General features: G+C 34.8%; 1 protein-coding gene across 1 annotated transcript in view; it reads left to right on the top strand.

Annotated features, from left to right (window-relative positions):
* LOC132560585 (uncharacterized) overlaps positions 1 to 20,776 on the top strand; it is a 39,345-nt gene extending 18,569 nt beyond the window's left edge. The window contains exons 17-41 of the mRNA XM_060225249.1: positions 7 to 142; positions 732 to 905; positions 1,397 to 1,600; positions 2,017 to 2,244; positions 2,429 to 2,502; positions 3,284 to 3,489; positions 3,754 to 3,923; positions 4,107 to 4,270; positions 4,552 to 4,646; positions 5,175 to 5,360; positions 7,813 to 8,090; positions 8,495 to 8,763; positions 8,918 to 9,057; positions 10,939 to 11,103; positions 11,299 to 11,523; positions 12,214 to 12,376; positions 12,992 to 13,185; positions 13,712 to 13,865; positions 14,320 to 14,482; positions 14,716 to 15,169; positions 16,553 to 16,667; positions 16,922 to 17,150; positions 18,396 to 18,567; positions 18,845 to 19,021; positions 19,407 to 20,776. Of these exons, the coding sequence (XP_060081232.1) occupies positions 7 to 142; positions 732 to 905; positions 1,397 to 1,600; positions 2,017 to 2,244; positions 2,429 to 2,502; positions 3,284 to 3,489; positions 3,754 to 3,923; positions 4,107 to 4,270; positions 4,552 to 4,646; positions 5,175 to 5,360; positions 7,813 to 8,090; positions 8,495 to 8,763; positions 8,918 to 9,057; positions 10,939 to 11,103; positions 11,299 to 11,523; positions 12,214 to 12,376; positions 12,992 to 13,185; positions 13,712 to 13,865; positions 14,320 to 14,482; positions 14,716 to 15,169; positions 16,553 to 16,667; positions 16,922 to 17,150; positions 18,396 to 18,567; positions 18,845 to 19,021; positions 19,407 to 19,544 (4,673 nt within the window). The 3' untranslated portion in view covers positions 19,545 to 20,776. The remainder of the gene's footprint in view (positions 1 to 6; positions 143 to 731; positions 906 to 1,396; positions 1,601 to 2,016; positions 2,245 to 2,428; positions 2,503 to 3,283; positions 3,490 to 3,753; positions 3,924 to 4,106; positions 4,271 to 4,551; positions 4,647 to 5,174; positions 5,361 to 7,812; positions 8,091 to 8,494; positions 8,764 to 8,917; positions 9,058 to 10,938; positions 11,104 to 11,298; positions 11,524 to 12,213; positions 12,377 to 12,991; positions 13,186 to 13,711; positions 13,866 to 14,319; positions 14,483 to 14,715; positions 15,170 to 16,552; positions 16,668 to 16,921; positions 17,151 to 18,395; positions 18,568 to 18,844; positions 19,022 to 19,406) is intronic.
* Positions 20,777 to 21,122: the final 346 nt, after the last annotated feature.

The following is a 21,122-nucleotide window of genomic DNA, read 5'->3' as shown; positions in this document are numbered from 1 at the left end:
TTTTAGGTCAAGAATTATTTTATCTGGAGGTTCGGGATTTGATGAAGGTTCTATTGCAGAAGAGTTCACGACATTCCATCCAAGAAGTTGTCATGAGACACCTGCATACAATACTAGGACAGTTACCAATGTATCGAACCAGGTAGAATTATGTTTACATTACTGTAAATCACGTATTTTTCGCGAAGGATTATATTTTACGTAATTCAAATTCCTCGCGAATATATATTTTGCTGATGTTGTCCATAAACAAATGGCCTTTTGAGTTTGGTATTTGCAAATAAGACAGTCACGTACCTTTTGCAAAATCCAATACTCGCTAAAATAAAATGATTTACAGTAATTATAATTACAGTATGTAAAGCAACAGTATGCATTTCCGCATTGCATTAATAATGTTATTAATTAATCTATTGCTATGTCAATACATGATAAACGCACCTTCAGGGAATTATTATCTATATATTAATCGTGATGTATTGAAAGGTAAGTATTGTCTATATTTTTATCAATGGTCTACATTTTAAGGGTAAATTATTGTCGTTACTGCTTTAACGACACAATAATCACGATATATGGACATAGATAATTGTTTATATAAAAGTATCTGCATAGGTAAGGTAAGGAAGCTATCACAATGTCTGTAATATCAATTTGATTGTATAACTGTCACGATATGATAGTAGCATAAGTCATTTTCGGTACTGGTGATATGATGATGTATGTTTCAGCTCAACGTCGCTGGTAGACATTGTCAAAGTGTTGCCTACTATTGGCGGATTTCCATTGAATATGACGGTTTCCGTAGCAATGAATATGGGTCTGGAATTCGATGCCAAATTGTCCATGCCAGACATTCTTAGCTTGAAAACTGATATTAAATTGGATTCATCTATTAAAACTCAGTGAGTGTTTGAAAACTATTTTCTGTTTTCTTTATCAGTATTTTCAAAGAAATATGCTTTTATCAATTTTTTGGTCATCGACATTATAGAAAAATTTCGACAAAAGAATTTAAAGACACAAAATTTAGATTTTGATTTTGAAACATTGGATTGTACCACGAATATGAAATAGACTGTGGACGATATGAATGCAGCTTTTTCTAAATGGCAATAGTACAATAAGCGTCATGTAAAACACGTTGGACCTAAAATTTCATTTAAAATGCTCTCACCTTTCAGAAAAAAACAATCAAAAGTAAAACTGGTATTCAAAAATACCGATGAACTGAGACAATGACATGATCATCAATACAGCTTAGAATTAAATACTTTCTATCAATTGGCGATGATAAAATGCGAAAAGATATCTAAAAGTTTAAGTTCTGAAATGTCTTTGACGTTTTCGATATGCAAATGTTGACGTAATTTGAAATACTCTTACTCTTGCATAGTGCTGCTGTACACTTTAACGGAGAACTGATGACGAAGTTTGGACGGCACACTCTTTCTGGTGCTGCAGCCAGTTCGAGTGGACTATTACAGTTGTCGATCGCCCCATCTCTACGATTTAACCCTGAGCCTAATCCTCCAAGGGTGTTTGATATGTCTCTAAGTCAAACCAATACAGATTCCAAATACACTATAGCAAGCATGAGGTACGTCCGAGAAAATGTTTCATCACTCTTGGTGTCCGACAAGCATAAATAATCCACTTCTTGTCTTCTAGATAAAAATAGGTGTGATAAATATAGCGAATGTGCTGTCCTCTCAAGTTTTCTGATAGAAAATCAAATAATGACCGAACGTCAACAACGAACAGCAAAAATCTATCAAGAAGCATGCTTGTTTCATGTTTGAGAATATCGTAGTGTAACGTAAGTGGAGAAAAACTATTAAGTCTTTCAGACACATTTGTCAATGGAATCGTTGAAGTGTGTTTAGCTTAAATTTGTCAGTTCTAAAGTATAGATCTTAATCTGTCTGTAGAATGGATGCTTAATGCATATTAAGATTGATCGATGCCTGTGAATTGTCTTAATTTGACCTTTACTATATTTTATATCTCTGACAGTGGGAAATTGTACTTGATGACCCCATCCGGTGAGATTGAGGAGATAGAGCCAGATCCAGAAATCCAGACCACGATACATGATTGTGATAGAGGACTTCTGTCTGCTGTCATGGGTAACCAAGTGTGCTTCACCACTGTGTTCCCTAACACGACATCGTCTACCAGTCACCCTTACTTCCCCTTATCTGGACCGTTTCACTTTAGCCTAGATACACGTAAAGTTGAAACGTATGTAGCTTACTTGTTAATTCCTTTTGATCTCCTTTTTTCATTTTTCTTTTCTATTTTTAATGGAAATACATCATTTTTGTTATAATCTTGTAACATAATATATTCCAAAATATGGTCAGCACATTGTGAAATATTGATGTTAAATTATACATGAAATTAACCGACTCTGACGTTGAAACAGGAATTCATTCCAACTGTCAATTGTGCGCGACTGGGATATAGATGATCACCTTTGGATCAACATTACAAGGCAAGGTATGTTCATGTTCGGCTCAGCGCAAAGATCCAACGCCTTCATAAGAATTCTCGTTAATACGATATTTTGAAATTTATTTTTGTCTTTACATGCCATGACATTGTGATCTCGGGTAAATGCATGTGGGTACTTACATCTGTATGTGAAAGCATGATTCCATGCGTAGCAAAAATCTTTATAAGAAGATATCGTTGAGGTCTCAGTCTATGGATTCATATGTTACTCCAAACTTTTGTTTATTAATTGCCTGATATAGCTAAAATAAGCGACCATGGATGAAGGCTGATCAGTAAAAGGTTTCATTTGACCACTTTCGACTTAAATGAGTCCTCAACCTTTAATCGCATTCACCACATATTACCTGGATTGCTACAACTAATTTGTTTGGTTGTTATTGTGAAAGGGTAAAGGAAATAAAAGTTCGTTAATAAAAGAATGATTTTATAGTTTCACTATAGCATATTCAGCTGAATTCCTCAATTAGATGAAAATGATGAAATTTCACTTATTACTACAGTAACTTTTTACAGTTTGTTTCCTTACTTGCGTTAAGTACACGTGTTCAGTTCGTGAGCATTACGAATTACTTTTATAGTCGTTTGTTTCCCATTTTATGCATCAAACATGTAAGTTTGTTTGAACATTATTGGTTTTACGTCGAGTGATCATGACTGACACTTTTTTTGTCGTAGAAGTATTCCGAATGATGAGCTTTGATGATTGTAACATATCACTATGTCTGATTTCAAACTCACATGCTCTATGGAATGTTTGTTGAAGGACAGGAGAACATGGATGGCCTGATTCTACATGCCAATAGAAAAGACCGTTTGCATTTGGTTGAGCTGTTGATTCCGGATGCCCAGATACATCTCTACTTCAAACGTGACCGCCTTTGGTCTTATGGTGTAATAACTACAGGTTATCGAATATTCGATGTCCATCTCAGTGTATCTGGCAAAAGTCTCAACAGATTCTTAGTAGAGGTTTGTCAAGATAATTATTATAGTTATTGATATAACGTAGAGAGTTTTTTCTCATTTGTATTTTCGCCATAGGATGGAATAATCATTACATTTTGAGTTCCTTCCCCTCATTGGCAAATTTATGATACGGCTAAAATAGGATATTTCGGTTTTGACATTAAATAAAGAAAATTACTTATTGTCAAATAAACCTTTTAATACGGTCTCTAAAATTAGAGATCACATCCAACATATATAGTTTAACAGTTTCAACCATTATTTTAGGAGCGATGGAATAAAACGCTGAACCAAGACCGGACGTCTACTTTAACAACTCGTGTCATCGTTGATGTTGTCCTGGCTATTCCTGGTGCGAGTTTGGCAGTCACAGTAAACAGCTTCAGGAACAGGCAAACTGGACATTACAACACCGCTTTTAATGTTACCTATCATTGGTTAGTGTTACTTTTTACCTTCGAATATTGCTCGTGGGTTAATATCAAAGTTTCTAATAGAGTGACTTAAAATGCATTAATAACACAACAAAACGCTTCTAAACAAACAGAAGATCTTCTTAAAACTTTTCTAAAGAAAGAAAAAAATTTCGTTTTCATAACATAATAACGCGTTTCTTACAGTATTAAAGCTCGTCCCCTGATGTACCTACTTCACTGGAACCCTTCCCTTGCCAGACAGAACGGGGATACGTCTGTGGCTCAGTTCGTTAACGATGCTGTCATTGGTTACATTAACAATACCAGCAATTGGAGAGCAAATGACTTTATGCTGCTGAAACTACCAGGTGCGGTCAAGGGTTTTACATTTAATTTAGATGTATACTTATATTGATTACACACTTTGTGCATGTTTATAAAACAATCAACAGTTTTCTAATCTTAGAGGTTTCAATATGTATATATTTCTGTGGGTACTAGGTTTGAGAATAATAATTTTAAGTGTGTTATTTATTGTAAATTTCTTTTGACTGTATATAAGGCTATTTTGGAAATTTAAATTTCAAAGAGTGAAAATATGTCGAAGGTTTTAAAAAAATCAACAACATCCAATTTGCTTCATCTCCAGGGTTTCAATTCAGCCTGGAAAATAAAATGGAGGCAAACGTGACCCATGCTAACCGTCACACGGTCATCGTGTACACAGGAATCACAGGCCAGGAGGTACATTTCTTTCTAAGTTGTCGAGAACCTATATTGGGGTCTTTAGGAAGGAAGCTATTCTCTTTCTATATAATCATTTAAATAGGGATGCTGGATGAGTTAACATAGGAATCATAGTCATTATGTAGCTTTTATATAGTATACAGAGATGGTTTGGGTAATAAGGGTATCAAAAGCCAATTGGTAGCCTATCTATGTAGTGTGAAGGGATGGTGTGGGTGATACAGGTATCATAAGCTGTAGTAGGTAGCCTTTCTACATAGTGTGAAAGGGTGATGTTGACAGATATGGGTATCAAAGGCCATTAGGTAGCCTGTTTATACATTTTGAAGGGATGGTTCGGGGTGATATTGGCAGCACAGGTTGTTATATATGTATCTAATGCCAAGGGGATCTGGTTTATATAAGATTTCTTTATCATTTATCACGCCAAGGTATTATATGATACTGTCGTTAGATAATCTTATGTTCATAAAAGTTCGTTGAAGATATGCCAAATCGCTTTTATTTATTTTCATATTTTTACAGCACACAGTGACAATGGATGCCCACGTGACCAACAGTAGTATTGGCACCTATAACAACTATGACTACTTCATGCTGTTGACACACACCGGAATGCCATACAACCTGTCACTTCGAGGTCATTTGAAAGGCAGCAGCCGAAATCTAAACATATTGACAGAAATTGAACATATTTCAAAGACTATTCAGGTAATACGAGAAACTAGGATATAGATTTGACATCGACTGGTTAATAATGTCAAAGTTCTGTACTTCTCATGCAGCATAGCTTATAGGTAATTTGATCCAAAAAGGTCAGGATGACCTATTAGCCATCGTGTTTTGTCCTTCGTCGTACGCCGAAATGTTTTCTTTCATTTTTGGGTCTGTCCAAAATCCAATATGGTCGTAATCTTCAAAAACACACTTTAAACATATCAAGTTCTACTTATGCCACTGAACTAAAAAAAGGTAGGAAAGTTAAGTAAATAGGCTTTATAATAAATGAGTTGGCATTAATATTCGACCTCGTCGAAATTTCTTTATTACAGGCATTTTGTAATGTGATTGTGCAATCATTGTTTCCTAGAACAACATCTATTTTAAACGTCATCCGAAGTTTTAGTACTGGAATTCAGCTGAAACATACCTTAAGGATGTATTCTTTTGACTTTTGATCTGAATTTATAATACAGTATAAAATGAATTCAACATTTGTTCCTTATGCAATTTATTGTTTTAGCTGTACTTGTAAACTCAAAGATGGCGATTTTTATGTCCTTTCTTGCATGAATTATCACAACAAATCACTGACTTCAAATTCATCGATTTCGTCCTGGTGGATCATTTTTATGGATTTTTAGGACCCGATAACAAATATTTCAGCTTGTTTCGTGATCTTCGAAAAACTGGCTATTTAGGTGAGACTTGCAAAACTTAAAGCAACGAGACCTCATCTTTTTAATCCTAAGTATCCTCGGAAATTGCTCCATCCAAACATTATATATTTTCAAAATTTTAATTATGAAAGAGGTCAAACAAATTTAGTAATTTTGGAACATTTCCATTTTTGGTTACTACATAAAGCTCCTTAAATCAAATGAAAATTTCGCTTTTTCATATTATTTTCGTTAACCTTTTAGCATCATACCCTTACTTTGTAATGAAAGACGGAAATTTCTTTTGATATTCTGACATTTTAAAACATCATTACCAGGATGTCGACAACAGACAGACTCATTACACAGGGTTTCGAGAGATACCGGCTGATGAAGATTTTGAAGAAGATATATTGTCATCGTTATGCTCATTACGATGCGCTTTTTTTTTCGATGTTGTTGTCTTTTCATTCAGGAAAGTAATTCTAGGATAGACCAATATTTACCCAAACCTAAACAAGGAAAAGTTGATCCCATTTGAAGTATTTCCGAAATTCCTTCAAATCATTGAAATGTATTAACTCAGACATTACATTTATTACCCAAAGTATTTGAGCATGAGCACAAAGTATGTTTTCCTGAATACGGGCATCGGTCTTCATATTTTGCCCTGATTTCATGGATTTTTAGAGTAAATGTATTGATTTGTTCCCATTGTGTTGTTGTCACATTGAAAAAAAAATAGATGAAAACCAAGGTAAAATGATAATCTAAACAAATTACGAATGATAAAAGTATATAAAAAACTATATACAAGTGAGTAACCACCCAACATTATGTGTACTGATCAGTGTCACGGACCAATCTTTGTTCGAACTGTGTTAGTTTTTTACCTATTGGCTGCTGTGTGGAAATTCAGACTCAACCAATACCTAACAGTTAACAAACATTTATTGATAACAAAACGTTACATAGAGCAGCTATTTTACAATATAAGAAACGTTCACAAAATACTTTTAAGACCACCCCCGTCGCGGGCTTTATCTACCATATTGCGGAAACTAACATAACCACATTATTATAGGGTGACAGTGAGTAGAGAACTAGAAAGAGCGAAGCAATATGTGGCCGAGGACTCACGAATCAAATCGTAATAGTGGCGAACCATTAATTACAGTGATGATCTAAGAATTTTCATATCATTAATTGTGGTTATATAACTTTTCCAGTAATAACATAGCTTCCGTAGTTTTGACCAAACATTCTTTGATTTTCCTGTTCGGACGGAATAAGGCGAAGGTTGAAGGAGTTGGTTTTCCATCCAATAATTTCTCTGTATGTTTTGTTATTTTTTTCTCTTTTCCCTAATTTAAAATGCTTTGTAAGCGATTCTTACCAACTAACAACATAAACTGATAGAATACGATGTAAATCATCCTATTTAGCTAGTCAAGCGTAACGTCAAACCAGCTAATGACAATGAACGTGGTAATGTTTCCCAAACTCTCTTGAACGCCGCTTTGTTTTTTTTTTTTTTTTATGTTTGTGTTTTTCGTTTGCTCCTCCGTAAACATGTAGTATGACAGACTATCTATTTTTCACTCGTGGTATGCACTTGTGAAAAAATTATAGATATTCTGTCACACTCGTGCTATGATGTAAACGAGGAATCATATTTGTCAATATCCGGACTATGGATGAGTTATACATGTAGATTATATGGAATAAATGATTTCGTGTTCATCAAAACTGTAAATGACATCGTAGTAAATTCCTTTTCACAGGAGTCATCAAGTCTTGGAGAGACAAATCTATCTGACACAGAAGACGGCTTGACAGGAGAAGGTGAAGGAGGGTCCGAAGTAAGTCCCGACACGGTCCCGTGTATAGAGAATCCCGGAAAGACAGTGGTAACTTTGACTGTTGTAGGTGTTCCCGTGCCCGATGGGATAGAGATGAGGTGGGACTACAACTACACCAGAGATGTTTGTGGGGGACAAGTGTTATACCGTTCAATTGGCCTGTACGGTCGTCAGCGTGTCAACACACGTAAAGATTTCCAGTAAGTCATAACCTGTCAATACAGCCGTATTTTGCTGGTATCAAATATATTCAATAAAGACAAGCTAGCACACTTAAATTGTTCTAATTTTACATGTGAAATGGTCTGTCACTAGGGACATTATCTTATGGTATTATCTGATGTTATTTTGTCATTACAAAGACATTCCCCTACGATTGACCATTGTTTACACTTTTTATCTTAGTCGGGTTAATGAGATTTCGAACTTTAGCTAGTGTTCTTTCTAAATTTAGAAATTAACTTATAAGGTTAAAGACGTGTTTTGTAAAGTGAAACAAATTCTTGTTGTTTAAGGCTAAACCAGTTTTAATAAGTTGTATGCAGATATCGGTTCGTATGTTAAAGGAAAAGTAATAAACTAGCGAAATTTTATTTGAATCTAGCCACTGGGTGACTGTAAATGCGACTGTTACAAAGTCACGTGATGCCGTGGGGCAGCAAGATGTTGTGGTCAAGTCCAAGTCTTACAGTAGTAACTTCCGTTTCCGTTTCAAACTCAATCGCGTTCTCCATGTGGTGCTGGACTACAGCAGTCAATTGATCAACGCTTCCTACATTCTGCACCTGTATGACATCTCGGGACGTAATATTTCCGCTCTTAATACCTATAAGTTCCATACTCCATGGCCCGTGATCAACTTCGATATTAGACGTGAGTATTGTCATTATCTGGTTTTCTATACCCTGACATCAATAAGCTGATTTTCTTCAACTGAAAAAATCCAGTAAGAGTAGGATTGTTAGTTATTTTGATGCAGCGTCGAGAGAATGATTAAAAACTATGTGTAATTTTGTGTGTATTACAGATTTTTATCGTTGGACGGATCATCTGATTCACGAAACTGAAGTGAGTACTGCCTGGATTGATATCGACACAACTGCTCATTATTATATCGGCTGGTTTTTCCCCTTCAGGATTGAGGTCGACAGCACTATAGATTCACGGGTCAGTGTACTTTTGATTAATTATCAAATGTATTTTGCTGAAGGTACGAACGTCAATAAATTCTGTCACTCTCCGACCCCCCGTACGAACGTACAATAACGTCACACTGTGCCTCTGCAAAAGAATTTAATAATTGCAAGTTGTTCAATAAATAAATAAATCCAAGTTGTATTTTATTTTATCTCGAAATTTCGAGATAGCAACTCGAAATTTTGAGTTAGTAACCCAAAATTTCGAGTTAATAATCCGAAATTTTGAGTAAGTCGAACCCAAAATTTCATGATAACAACTCGAAATTTCGACTTGCTTTCGGACATTTGCACTCACATGTTTCTGTATATTGCAGATATCTTTTTAACTCGTATTTTATTCTTTTTTTTTCAAAGGACATGCGCACATGACAGTAATACATATTGTATAGAAAAATATAATTCATTCCAGTTTTCTAAACATGCATAGACATTTTATATTAATCAGCCACATTCATACTAGTTAGCCTATACATTCCTTGCTTACATAAGTTCACACCCCGATGATCATACGTTTTAATGAAATTAAAGTGAAGTGAATATTCCATAATGTCATGTGTCATGCATATTGCAGATATGTCTAATTATGTCTGTGAAAAGTGTTGTCATTATCAAAAATGAAATAGCTGCGAATTGTTATGATTACAAATATTAACAAAATGAACGAAAACAATCCTGCTTCGATGAGGGATTAGTCATTGTACAACGTAAACATTGTTTAGAAAATCAAACAATTGAAAAAAAGATATTGTGTTGAAAGAAAGTTTATACTGACATACAGACATATATCCTCAAAAGTGAAGATTGTTGATAAGGGTGAAGTGACACCCCTAGGTAACTGTAATTGAAGAGTGAAGGCGTAATACATGTGTACACTACATACAAGTCTGCACATGTAGGCAGAGAATCAGAGACTGTTATTTTACCTTTCACACAGTCAAGTTACAAGTAAATAATGAATTCTGCTGGATTTTTAGACATTGTTCAGAAAATCACCAAATTCTTATTGTAGGCCATGGTTATATTTTTCACAATTAGAGATATTTCTTCATTTCTTTTTTGCTTAAATTCTGTTGCGAATTACTGCTCTCTTCTCATATAAAGAGTTTTGCATTTGCATTTATTTATAATAAATAAATAAGATAAATAAGAAAAAGAAAAGATAGAATGCTTCTGTCCCCATTAATTAAATGCTGTGACATTTTAAAGTTTACATTATCAAAATCGATTTAATTCATTTTAAAGCAAGGTTTTAGTTAACTATTAAAGTAATTAAAAGCATATGTTATGTAAAAACCAACCCCCTCCCCCCTCAAAAAAAAAAAAAAAAAAAAACAGGGAAAAAAACTTTAAAATGATTATTTAAAGCATATTGATTTTATCAAATATCTTCCGATTTGAAAGGATAGTTTTCCATCATCTTTATCTTTGCTGAGATTTGTTATCCAGTATGCCAGTTGGCTTTTATCTGGTGGCATTTAAAAAAATGTCGTCACCTTATTAAAGCGTGACGATTCGAAAAAGGGATCAATGATTTAATAATGGAGTGACACGGATTAGATAATAGTCTTTGGATTGGTCACAGTGAGCGGATGGTCAATTTGTATTGGTAGTATAGTTATTACCGATGATACAAGAGGCTAGTGAAATATTCGTCCAAATCAAAGAAAAAAATTTATGGAAGACGAAATTCCTGGATGACGGTCTTTCACTACAATAAAACCATCAGAGACAGCTTTTCGCCAAACTGTTTTATGAGCGAAATGGCTTCTTTTTTCTATCATGAAATTTCGATTAATTGAAAATTCGATAGGTTATGTGTTCTTGTCTAAAACTGACACTAATTTTACAGATGCCATGGTTGCCAGGAAAAACTAACGTTACAGGAAAATATGAAATGGCACAAAATGTTTTACCACAGCTGTTAGTAACTCTGGAAAGAACGGAAGGCACGATTGAAGTAAAGGCTGACATGGTCAACACTAGGTTTAACATCATCATTGTTACATTCTATAAGGTAGTATTCCATCTGTCAAAATTGCCAGTGTATAAGTAATGGATTTATCAGTATATATCTTCTTTAAAACTATTGAATTGTAAGGATGAATTGTTCATTAATAAAGAGACTGTTATACGAGAATGAAAGTATGTAAGTTGAAGAGATTATTTTCAAAGCTGTCACCTTCTTGATAATTTTGTTTCAATGTTAAAGCCCGATGACACTGCAATGCATGTTCTCACGTGGGAGATGTCACTTACAAGCCCACATGCGAGTACGCACACCTTAAGCTGGAATCCTGATCTGGTCAGAGTAGTCTCGGATGATGTGAATAGTCGGCTCAGCGGATTGCGGTTAGGACTCGTGGCGGCTGGGGAGGTTGCCTTGCTGAATGCCGAGAAACCTGTGTACCTGATGGTGATACCATTGACAGACATGGTACATTATAAGTACAAAAGCATACCGATATACCAGTATTTCACCCAGTTAGACGTGTTGAAATTAAACATCTAGCGGATTACTTGGAGACAACTTAGAGAAATTGTCACTTTAACATATTGCTTCATGAAAAATGGAAAAATCATGTCAAAATACTGACTTCAGCCTCTGTTCTTAGGGCATTAATATGCGGTAACAAAATGCTGTCATTTGATATCTGTTTCCTTTTATTAAATTTATTTAAAACTACATTCTAGGTTCCAGTTCATTATTAATATCATTCTGTAGTTTACTGTCTATTTGATTGACGTATTCTTCTTGACAGTATAGGGTATACTTGTTGCACATTTTCTTTTGTCAAGATCTTGATAATAAAATATGCTCAAACGAAAAATAAGTTTGGAAATTCTCAGAAATTTCCATTTATGTGAGAACAACTCTTTTCTTACCATGAAATCGAGATGTAAATTAATTTCATTATAGGAAATAGAGATTTAAATATGTCGTTTTTGTTTTTCATGGTTATTTATGTAACATGTGGTAGATACCCTAAGGAGACTTTTCAAATCAAATTCATCAACCTTATCTAAGAGCCCGATGCTAGCTTTCGCGGATGTGAAACCTAGCTGGTTTTCCTGTCAATATTCTAGCTATTTCTAATCACTAGCAGTCCTTCTTTATTTGTTTCAGACAGTAGGTGTGTTCTTTGAAACATATTTGTACCCATATTTGCGATTCCATTTGACAAACGGTGAAATGATATCCACTTCCAAGAGGGCAAACCCTCCAGACGACACGGAAATTAACGGGGTTGATGATTCTGGACCAACTCAACAACGAAAGCCCACAATTGGTATTGTACAAAATTGGCATTTTCTTCTAGTCTAATCACAAACGTGGTGTGTCCTTTAATGGCACAGCCATTTTATGGTGAGGTTGAGGATTATAGTAGTATTTTTACCCTTGTCCATCTTTCTCGTCTCGTTATGACTCAATTTCCATTTCTGGACGTATACCTCACAGTACCATACATCCAAGTTCTACACCTTATCTGGTTTTGATTTGCAACGGAGAGAGGCATTAATGACTTTTAAACAATTTCTAGTTGAATTGAAGAAAAGTTTTGCGATACCCATCCATAATATGGTATGTTATTTTGAAGGTATGTGCATAATCACTCCATAATGGCAATTCTGTATATCAATGTATATATCTTTTACATTTTAAACCAACCGTTCTTTGTTATTCCTTATTTCTACAGTTCGATGATAATGGCAATCTCCTGAACACTGTATCATTCTGGAATATTTGTAAACCTTATGAGGTTATCGTAAGGTCATTTATTCAAATAAAATAGTTTTATACAGATGTTTAATAATATTAGGAGTAATGTAAAGTCTGCATTGTGATTTAAAAGGTAGCCAGTTATCATGCTGATCAAACTTTGAAGTGACTATTCCCGTTTCAGGAGATTTAGGATTGGGTATATTGTCGCGAACCGTAGGGACCGTCCTAAAAAGCGCTTCTGAAGTCAGTACACGTCCTCCATGGCTTGTAGAACGCTTAATGAATCTCCTGCTACGCCCCTCCATAGACAAGATCTTGGCGGAATCCCGTGTCACTTTCACAGCCCCTCTCATCGGAGAATGGAGATCATTTGTAGTAAGTGAACAAAAATGAAAATATTTTAAGATACATTAATATGTAAAGTATGTGACTGTAATGACAAGGAAAATAATTTTGTTTTTGAATGAAAACCCAAAATACCATTAAAAATATTAAAATATTTTTTTGGCGATTTAATGCAGATTTGACAACATCTATATCAACACGAATTGAAGCATGAACGCTGCTCACTATATCCTTCACCATCAGATTATAGAGTGGCCTTCCTAACAACACAGAATAGATAAACTGTTATTTCTAACAACACACGTAATGGAACATACTTGTTCGGCAGGCGCTCATAGTACATACAACTTACATTGACTTATTCTAGCCAAAACTGTTTTCCCTGTAAGTAAGATTCTACTAAAATTAAGAAAAAAGCACGACTTTCTTAGATGCTGGACACATAATTCACTCATTCTTAAGTCTGCTGTCGTTGCATTAGATTAATTACATTAGCCGTGCACTTCAGTTCCTTCCGCGAAGTGTTACCTGATGTGTAAAGACTGATTTGTTGTAGTTTAGTCCAAGGTCTACGTATGGTCAACGTTACCTGGAACAGCTGTATTCCCGTTTGTCATCGGGTCCTTACAGTAGCGACAAATCCGTCAGTGCCCGTGTCGTGAACCGGCAGTACTTGGTTACTTTCTATGGTCGGATCTATCATATACCAGGTATACTTCATAATTTATATTCCTGTTGTAAGTTCAATTTACGGCAATTCTCAAATACAACAAGAAAATATCAAAATGTTAAAATAAACATAATCTGAACTCAAATTTAATAAGACTATGCCAAAATATGAACAAAAGAAAGATATACCCGGAGACATCTGAAAACGTACCAGGAGAATAAGACCAAGTGTTCCGGAAGAGTATACGTTTTCTGCTTCATCGTTGACATCCGCTGGGTAAATCTTGGCCAGTTCACGTAGGTAATGTCACGTTCTCAAATATATACAAGATATACAACAACGAAACCAACAAGCAAACAAACTAGCATAAAACACGTCAATTGAATAACATCTACTGAACAGCAAAGGACATAATGATTTATTTTGCATCTTTCATTTAAGTCAAAATAAAACGTATGGCAGTACGTACATCTAAGAATTATTTTTTCACACAGATGACCAAGCTGCCGACTGCGTCCACCTACTGGCCGCGGACTACGAGCGCAAGACATTTGCGATTTTATTATCACGTCAAGGCATTACTGTGGTTACAAGTGAGATGTCAGTCACGCTTGAATTCGGGGGAAATGTCTTCCGCGACAACTGTCCACGCCCCGTGTAAGTAGAAATTAAGAACTATCATTTAAACTCTTTCTGTTTTTACAATCATTCGGCAAAGATGGTTAAATTCTTTCCAATTGAAAACACTCATATATGGGATAAAGATGTATAAAGTGCAAAGATGTTAGTAAAATCCAAAGTATAGAGATGCATGATGCAAATAGAAAACTGATATATGTACAACGCTCCTTGGCTAATAGCTATTTTTCAATGTTGTAAATTTTGCTTAGACGGTTGCCACTTGGACGTGAAGGAAGTCGAATGCACGTATATATCCAACGTAACGATTTGATTCTTACCACCACGTACGGTGTTCGTGTTTCGTGTCCACAACGTCGAGATGTATGTCATATTCACCTCACTGGAAAACATTTTGGAAACTCTTGGGGACTGTTGGGCAGCAACGACGGGGAACCAGGGTCAGACTTTCAGTTTCCTAATAAATACATAGCATCTTCTGTCACCAACACCTTCATACAGAGTTACGCTGTTGGAGGACCGCCAAAGTGCATTTCCTCGGAGTACTACAACCATGCAGTGATTAGCGAACCACTACATTTCCAATCCCCAAACAATGTGCAGACGCCATGTAGTAGAGAAATGGAGGAAGAATGCAACCGACAGTTTAATCTGGCCACGACGAATTATGATTGTGATTCCTTTATATCACCACAACAGTTTTTGGTTAGTTGTTTCTTCTTTTATGTTTTCTTAGTGACGATTATTCTTTTCTGATGTATATATAGTTTATTACATCAACCGGATCAACGCTAGCAGGATAAGTTCCCATTAATTTCAATGGTGCGGTATATAGCAACTGATAAATATTACACAAATTGACGGAGCATGCTGTGCTCGTTTCAGACTAGCTGCTGAACTGATGTTCCCTGACATGTCGTACCCTCCCTATTTCTCGTGTTAAAATTATTGTCAAATAGCGCTTCTGCGGCTATACCCGTTATGGAGAATCCATGTAGAAACATTGATGAAAATGTCTTTTTGGCATTTCCATTTGATAAGTTTGGAATCTTCGAACGAAGAAGTCCATGGTTATGAATGCCATGGGTATGGCTATAAGCCGTTTCAAGTGACCAACAGAAATGACAGCTTCTTAGCAATATACGACACATCGATACTAAGTAATTGATCGATATATATTTAAACATAGCAGGAACGTAAGCATTTGTAGCAATGCCCATAAGCTACATGTTAAAATGCTCACTACTACACTTGGTTTACATTCACCAAAATACGATCCTGTTGTGTACAGTTTACCGTTGTACGCAAACAAATGTATGCATGTGTGCGTGTGTGTGAGTGTCCATATATTGAACAAGAAAACATTATCATGTTATGAGACATTCGTATGAAACAAAATGTTAACAGGAACTTGCTAGCGACGTATTTGGCTCGTCGTCTCGAGCAAAACATCTTGCAATGTCGTCATGATATTCAGGTAAAGATCCAAGAATATAAACCAAGATCAAAGGAAATAAAACTGAACACAGTGCCATAGTATAAACTAAATAAATTATATATGGAACGATCTCAGAGTTCACATTTCATAGTCTATTATATTGTTAGCATTCCAAGCCCATACATAGGAAGGAGATGTATTTTATAACTTTATCCAATTTATCAGAAGAATCAACAATACTTTTAATGGGAGGGCAGTTTTTAATGATGTATTTAATGATCAGCCGCATGATATTGTCTCAGCTTGTATGTATGTTTATATTTGGTGACAGAGTACTCATTCAAATACGGGAAATGTCGCATGTAGCTTCTACACAGCAGCCAATCAGAAATGGGCAACGCATAAACTTATAGTCTACTGCTCGTTAATTAGCGTTAATACCGATCAAGTGTTGAACTCTGCACCATTGAATTTCCCGAGAACTTGTCAATGTCACCTTCAAGACGAATAGTCAAAGTTCTGTAAAAAACGCTTCAGTTTCTGACATTGTTCGAGCTCTTAATAGAAAGTCGCAAAAATAAATGAAATAATACAGCTATGTTGCTATAGAAACTATTTGTTGAAGTCACTTGTTTTATTTACCTTGTCAGGACAGCTGTTTATCCGAAGCCAGAAGCTGCGGTAGAGTTGCATCTGATGCTTGCAAGCATATCCGCGCGTATGAATTTGCCTGTCGTTTGAAAATCTCCCATGACATAATATTTGGTAACAGTTTATATGACTCTTATATATTGATGAAGATCAGATTGATTATATATTAGGTCTTGTGATAATGAGTGAATTTCAATCAAGTACATTATTGATTTTCCAAAATGTCGCCAATAAAAGTCACATGTAAAGATTTGTCTGCAGTATAAGTGGTTTGTTTTCGAACCACGCTTTTTCAGACGGAAGGATGATGAAAGAGAAATTTGTAACATAGATAAATACAACATAGATTTAAATTTTATGTCATACAGTGAATTGCACTCTTGACACACCATCATCTTCCGACGAGGGCAGTCGACGACCAGTTGATATTGTAGTGGTGGTGTCCGATAATTTGGAATCTTCACGATCTGACATAGAGACCCACGTGGAAATTTTACTACATCAAATAAAGCACTTAAGTAATGTGCAGCTTGGAATTATCGGATACGGAGGGGATGTGGAAATCATCGATGCTCTAGATCCTTCGCTGTCGACAAGGTAGGTCTGCCATGAATTGTCCCTCACAAGTCTGATGTTGTTAGGTCATTTTCCTTTGAACAATGGTTTATTCAGGGCAACAATCTATATGACAGTGTTTTAAAAATCTTCCTCCCTTGGTTCGTGTAAGTTCATGTTCACAAAAGTGCACCGATTCTAAATGAACGAGTGAAGGCCTTGTTCATACGGATACTTCTAAACAGTGAGCTTTAGGCTACGTGGTCCGTAAATATTAGCGTTTCTACTCAAATAACGACAGTTTTATAAAATGAATGTACGTAGGGTTATATATTTATGTTATTATAGAAACAATAATAAGCTAACGAGCGGCGTTCACTCATTGAAGGGATATTCATAACGGTATAAATGTTTATGAGTTACATTAACAATAAGTTGAAATATTTCAAGAAATTGAAACGACCAAAAATGATATCATATCATTAATGTTATGTGGTGACGCAGCTCAGTCTGGTTAAACCAAGACGAAGTAAAAGTTACTCATGTAGGCCTGTTACATCTTAGTCAGTCAAGAGCTTAATCACCCTTGATGTCATTGAAACAACATGAGCAGTTCAAACAATCACGCGGAGCACTGGCATGATTTATCACTACCAGCTGATCATGATCCCATCACTATCGAAAATGGTTAATAGAATCACGTTATTACATTACCATTATGAAATCGTGGTAATTGGTGTATGGTTTTTCGCCGGCTATACAATTATAAAAGTTCGATATAAACATTGGTGATATGATTGTTTAGACTAATTCAGTTGACAATACTTAAATAATTTTTTATCGATAACGATTCAGTCATACCACAGTTTCTATATGTGAATTATTGCTACTCATTATATGTATCGCCAGATACGAAAGTAACATATTCATATCCTTATGAACGTTAATGTTTTTAAAGCCTAATAAAAGTTGTTTCATCTGGTAATCTTCGCAAAGTGGCATCGCAAAAGTATATATATATGAATATTATTTGCAAAATGAAATCTGTGTCTTAACAACACAATCTTCGAGTATACAAACGAGCATTGAACGTGTTGTGCTCTACACTGACTTCATGCAAACAAAATCATGCTTGCGTCCAAAAACTAGCAATTTTGTCAAGAGCTCATCAAAACTTTTTTAGTGTCAAAAAGATTAGACTTTAGCATGGGAATACATTAAATATCTTAATAATATAACATGTTTATTTAGGTAATTTGGGATATTTAATATGTATTCTTTCGAAAGGTACATGGTTGCCCTGGATACGTTGGATGTGGGAGTGGATAACTCCCCATGGAGAACAGCGTGGAAGCGGTTTCCAAATGTGGATACCATGAACGATGCGTTAGATATGGCAGCCAGCTACCCTTATCGTCTGAATACTCAGAGGGTAGTCATCGTTATATCAAGGGAGATGGTTAGTGAGCGCAATACACCACAAAATGTAAACAGTGTTTCTTCTAATTTTGATAGTTATTTGAATTCATTTATATAGGATCTCGTGTCAGGCAAGAAGTCATTAGAAAAAATATATATAAGTTTGATTAAAGTTGACGTCAATATTAATATATTAATGCTTCCTGCTTCATAAATATTTCACCAGATACCTGTACGTTATTTTTAAATATGTAACTGAAATATTTCAAATTGAGCATCCATCACATAAATGAAATATCGCTTTTCCCTTTTTTCAGGTTCCAAGCATAAGTGATGAAGTAAAACTGAAATATCAAAATTTGGATATAATAGTGAATTCCTTCGGGGATTACAAGTCCTTGGATCCCTCGAAAAAAGTCCATGGCATTAACTGGGACAATACCGTTATAAACTGGGACTGGATGTCGTCTTATCAAATTTTGCCTCTCCCTGAGGTAAACACTCCAGTAATGTGATTCACTAAGATTTTCGGGAATAAGTATTACGTAATTAAAGTGCTAACTGGCAAATATTTAGGATGTATAACAGAAACAGAAAGTATTGTTTGTCAGGAATCATAATGTGGGGCTAGAATAACGTAATGAAAGTGTTTATAGAGAAATATTGTGGAAATAGTATCAATATTATGAGCATTAGCAGAGAAATATTACAGGGCTAGTATGTATATAATGAGCATAAACAGAGAAGGATTGTGGGGATAGTATTTATATGTCAAGTACGTTCAAGGATAAAAAAATGTAGGGCTAGTATTTGTGTATCATAAATGTTTACATATTCATTTTTCGAGTTCTTATTTCTAAGTAATGAATGTATTTACAGGGTAGTCTAGTGGAGCTAGTCGTAGCCACCAAGGGAGCCGTCTTCAACGCTGACATAATCACCGAGCGTCGAAAAACGAGACTAAAGAAAGTCGTCAAGCATATAAAAGAACAAATTAAGTTCAATGACGTCTGCTAACTTTGGAGGGTAACCTTTAGTTACATGAACAATATCAATATTTTGTGTGAAAATTTTGAAATTGGCTTAAACACCATTTAATATCATCCCATTATTTTACAGTGTTTTAATTGGTTTAAATGTCGTTCTTATTTTCATATCGTGAAAGAAAAATGAGATTTTAGGCTTTCTTAAATGAATAGTCGTATATTTACCTTGAGGCAAATGTAACAAATTACATATTTCCCAGTATGGACATTACAAAACTTTAAAGACCATGCACCCGAAAAAAAAACGAAAAAAAAACTTAATCAGCTGAAAAATTATTTTTTATTGTATTTCAACAACCAAATGTAAGTCTTCCTGGTTAGTTTCCTTTATAAATACGAAGTATTTTATATCATTATTTTTCCCTCAATCGACCTTTATCCTTTGCCGTATACTATTCTACATTGAAAGTAAATCTGTAAAAACTCCTACAGAAATGTATTTACAGTGAATGGGTATGATTTACACCAATCTATTATTGCAGTTGAACAGGGAAAATCTAGATACGTAACTATTCACTAAATACTGGTTTTACGAGCATTTCCGGTATTGTATATCAAATGTGTTTCCCACCTGGTAATGTAATATATTCTTATGAATTGTTTTATTTCAATCACAATTTTCACCTGATAAGAAATTTTCAATTATTTTCACTTTTGTTTTATCTAATTCTAAATATACCATGTCTAACTAAAAATCGATATATTATCCCTTAAAAGAATATCGTTCAGCACCATCTTAAAATGTAATATTGCGAAACAGTATATGCACATAACTGCACCCTCGAATCGGTATTATACAGTTAAAAATACATGTTATAATACCTATTTATAACATAGTAACGATAATAAACATAAACACTTCCAAGATATCAGATTGCCTTTTTTCTGTCCCATTCTACCCGTCCATTTATCACATAATGGCTGTATACCAGTAATTTTCAAAAGGACTAGTTTAAGGGAAAATAACAGATTTTCATAAACGAACTTAATCCCACATAAATATGCCTTATTATGTAACTGACCATCATATACATGTCTTAGTTGTACACGCGTCTATGAAAAATGCTTCCCTTTTATGGGCAATACATGGGATATATCTTTTGTTAACTGTGTATGTGTATACTTGCTGTAAATAACAAAACAACAATTGCTGTTAACATGTACATGGTAATGGAAATAATTAAAGTATTAGTATATTTTTAATAGACCTGTTTGTTGTGCATTACTCTCGTTAGCAAAAACTATTGATAGTATAACTGAGATAGCAATAACTTTACATCTTCTTAATCACTGGTATTTTATAGTTACTTAATAAAGTCTCAGTGACAACACTGAGTGACATTATAATATTCTATGACACCACACTACCATTTTATTTGAAAGACTGATAAATGTTAATCAGTTATGTTAAATGGCTAGATGTTCACAAAATGAAAAGACAATGTTCATGGTATATACAGTCTCGTATTTCTCGTTAATATCAATCATACATTCACGATAAAATTTACGTGAAGTTGTTACAAACTTATTAATTTTATTACTTAATTTT

The sequence above is a fragment of the Ylistrum balloti genome, unplaced genomic scaffold, assembly GCF_031769215.1.
Source record: "Ylistrum balloti isolate Yb309-2 unplaced genomic scaffold, AGI_CSIRO_Ybal_v1 Utg369668, whole genome shotgun sequence".
Lineage (NCBI taxonomy): Eukaryota > Metazoa > Mollusca > Bivalvia > Pectinida > Pectinidae > Ylistrum > Ylistrum balloti.
This window is presented reverse-complemented; position numbering and strand designations above follow the sequence as displayed.